This window comes from Elephantulus edwardii, unplaced genomic scaffold, assembly GCF_000299155.1.
Source record: "Elephantulus edwardii isolate Elephantulus edwardi_28Jun2011 unplaced genomic scaffold, EleEdw1.0 scaffold00178, whole genome shotgun sequence".
NCBI classification, from domain to species: domain Eukaryota; kingdom Metazoa; phylum Chordata; class Mammalia; order Macroscelidea; family Macroscelididae; genus Elephantulus; species Elephantulus edwardii.
The window spans coordinates 2,383,510-2,386,801 of record NW_006399928.1 but is presented as its reverse complement, the minus strand read 5'-3'; the positions used below and the strand labels follow the sequence as shown (position 1 = coordinate 2,386,801).

The 3,292-nt window shown below is 40.0% G+C and overlaps 1 protein-coding gene across 1 annotated transcript in view; it reads right to left on the bottom strand.

The window, feature by feature from the left end:
• Positions 1-2,565, bottom strand: part of KIF4A (kinesin family member 4A) — a 389,040-nt gene extending 386,475 nt beyond the window's left edge. The window contains exons 1-2 of the mRNA XM_006895963.1: positions 2,430-2,565; positions 2,198-2,312 (exon numbers count right to left, since the gene is read on the bottom strand). Of these exons, the coding sequence (XP_006896025.1) occupies positions 2,198-2,312; positions 2,430-2,549 (235 nt within the window). The 5' untranslated portion in view covers positions 2,550-2,565. The remainder of the gene's footprint in view (positions 1-2,197; positions 2,313-2,429) is intronic.
• Positions 2,566-3,292: the final 727 nt, after the last annotated feature.

Sequence of the window (3,292 nt, the reverse complement as noted above, 5' to 3'; positions counted from 1 at the left end):
CAGTGACTGGGATAATTGGGATGGGAGTGTCAGAGACAGTGCGATTGGCACAGGACAGAGCGGAGTTTAGGGCTGTTGTACATAGGGTCGCTATGAGTGGCAGGCAACTCGACGGCACATAACAACAAAAACAACAACATACTTGATTCAAGCCATGGTCATCTCAATTACTACGCATCAGCGAGCTAGACAATTAATAAAGATGACAGAAGAACTGAGGCCTTTGAGTTGTGATGTTGGGAAAGAGTACTGAATATCCCATGGACTGCAGAAAAAACAGGCAGATAATGCCTTGAAAAAAGTGCAACGAAGTTGCTCTTTAGAGTCAACGATAATGAAGTTGCATCTCACATACTTTGGGCATGAGAGATAATGAGAATGGCACAGGCTAGGACAAGGTTCAGATCTGTTGTACAGAGGGTTGCTAAAAATCTTAACTTGATGGCACCTAACAACACTGTTCAATAGGTTGGAATCAACAGAACACAGCAACATAATAATTACGTAGCAGAAGCTCCTTTTTTGGGGTGTGCGTGTGTGTGTACTGTCAAATCGGATCTGATCGGTACAGGAGGAGATTGTCCTTCCGTCTCCAGCAGAGCATCTGGTGGATTCCAACTCCTCTCCTCTGGGATTGCAGTGCAGCTTCTTGCCACTAGGCCATCAGAGCTTGCCCAGAAGCTCCTCTTTGTAGGAAATATGCCTATTAGCAACTATCTCACTCAACATCTTGACTTGACATTGATGGTAAAAAAATCTACTATTTTATTATTTTGCCTATTAACAGTGTATGTCTGAAAAAAAAAAACAAAAAACAGTGTATGTCTGGGAGTATACAATGATGAAATGCAATGTAAAAGTGATGCTGTCTGTGACTGTTAAAGTTATGTGTCGACTTGGCTAGGCCGTTATTTTTAGTGGTTGGTTATGCCACATATAATCTGGTAGCTATATAATGATACAGTTTTTACAACTGATCTCCCATTTTGTGATCTGATGTGGCCATCCTCCATTTTCAGATAATAATTGTCAAATAATGACATGATATCTGAACTCAACTATGTAGATAAGTGAATAACAGAGTATATACACTAAAGCAGTCGGAAATTATCAAATTGACAAGGAAAAAAGTTACTTATACCCTTCTTGCAACTTTTACATAAATTTGAGATTACTGTTCCAATAGTTTCAACTTTTATGTAATATGCCCTGAGCTATGACATTTAAAAAGATGTAACTAAGCTCTTGCCTGGAAGAAGTCTCCTGTTTGTCTTTGAGGGATGAACAACATCACTGGGTAGAAATTAACAGGGTGTGGATGTCAACTTAATATGAAAACCTTTTTAGCACAATTAGAGTTGTTTAAAATCCAAATGTGCGTGTGTGAAATCAGTTCCCTCTTAAAGGAAGCATTTTAAGTAGAAGCTGAAAGTACACCTAATAGAGATACTATTAGAAAACATTTTTCTGTGGATGGAAAGTTAAACTAGATTTTATACAAATATTCCTTGCAACTTTATGGTACTTATTACAGCATAGCTCTACTTCAAGTTGACCTCTGCTTTGAACTTCAAATAATATCTCTACTGGAACAACCATGACACAATTCTCAGGCATCTCTCTTCTTAAGAACCTTATGGTTTTCAACAATATTAAAGCCCTGTCCCAAGTTCCCCAAAGATTTAGTGCCATTCTTTTGGTTTTCATAACACGGTTGGTTCTGTCTTTAAGTTTTTAAACTTTTTTGCTTAAAGATAGGTTCACAAAAATTTTAATTCATTTGAAATTTTTTATGTAGTTATCTATACCTTTACTTTCTGAACTTTTAACTCCTCCCAGATCTGGATATTATATTGCTTGTGTCTGACTCCCTCATAACAGGCTTTCCAGGGCCTGAATCTCAAGTTGAAACACTGATCATCATCAGCAACCAACAAAAGCGTATAAACTAATAATGCTCTAGGACAAACAAAAATATTTACAAGTTAAAGATGAGAAAAACCACAGAAAGCAAATACAGTATAAAACTAGCCCCAAAGGTACAAAACCATTTACTTAGTTATTTGACTTAGTTTCTAGGCTGTGGGTTTCTTGAAGTCAGGAATCATATTCATCTAATCCTGTATTTGCAGTGCCCAAACATAGTGCCTGGCATGGTATTAGCTCAAAAAATATTTGAAGAATTAAATAGCCTCACCTTTAAATATGCCTTTTATGAGCGGCGCTACTGCTGTATTGAAGACTTCTTCTTGTTCAGTAGAGGGGTCAAATACAAAGTCGTAGGTAAAGGATTTATCAGTACCAACCACCACCTAAAGAAGGCAAGGGACAATACACACGAAAAATAAATTGAAAGGCTAGACCATACCCCTCGCTGCCACTTGGCCAAGACAGTTCGTTAAAGGCAGGCCCAAGAAGCTGTTACACACCTGTGGCTCCCCTGGTACGAAGTTAAGACATGTCTGACAGCCCTCACTAATTTCTTTGGGGACCAGAGGTCGGCAACGCAGTGCCACTCTTACAGGTATTCCTTTCACCTCTTCCTTCATGGTCCTACCTGGGTACTGTGTCTGCTGAAAAAGAAAAAAAAAAAAGAAGAAGAAGAAAAAGGAAAGAAAAAGAGGCCTGCTGCGGAATCTTGATAGGTAGCGTCCTTGAAATTGAGTTTCGGGCAAACTGAGAGTAGGGTATAGGTTACAGGAACAAATTCAGTTTCAGGCAAACTGAGGATAAAATACAGGTTAAGAATTCTGCCTCCTAGCAAAGATAACTTACCTCAGGAGGTTTTGACTTGGCCACTATGGGTGAGCCAAAATATATGAAGAGAGTGAAGTGGTCTCTGAAATGGAAAAGAAAAAAAAAAAACCCAAACGGGGACAATGACAAGAGACTCAAGTACCAAGATGGAAGAAACGGAAAATTAAGTGTGCCCTCCTTTAATTCAGCAAATTAAAGCTCTCCTTGTCCAGGTTCTGGGGTCTACAGCCACATAAAGCTCTCCTTGTCCAGGTTCTGGGGTCTACAGCCACAGACCCTCAATCAGTTGTTTAACCGCCAAGTTTCAAATCGTCCCAGAGGCGCCAGCCAATCGGAACGCAGACACCCGGATGGCGGAGTTCGCAAGTCTGCCATCGCGAGACTAGGCTCAAGAGGAAAAGCGTGGCCCAAGTCAACTTGGCTCCACCCTTCTGTCTAACCGCATCCGGTTTGAAACTGATTTGTAGGCAATTGGTGTCTATGTTAGCTGTGGCCTGATGACTGGTAAGATGAGGGGTTTACCTGTTGATGTATG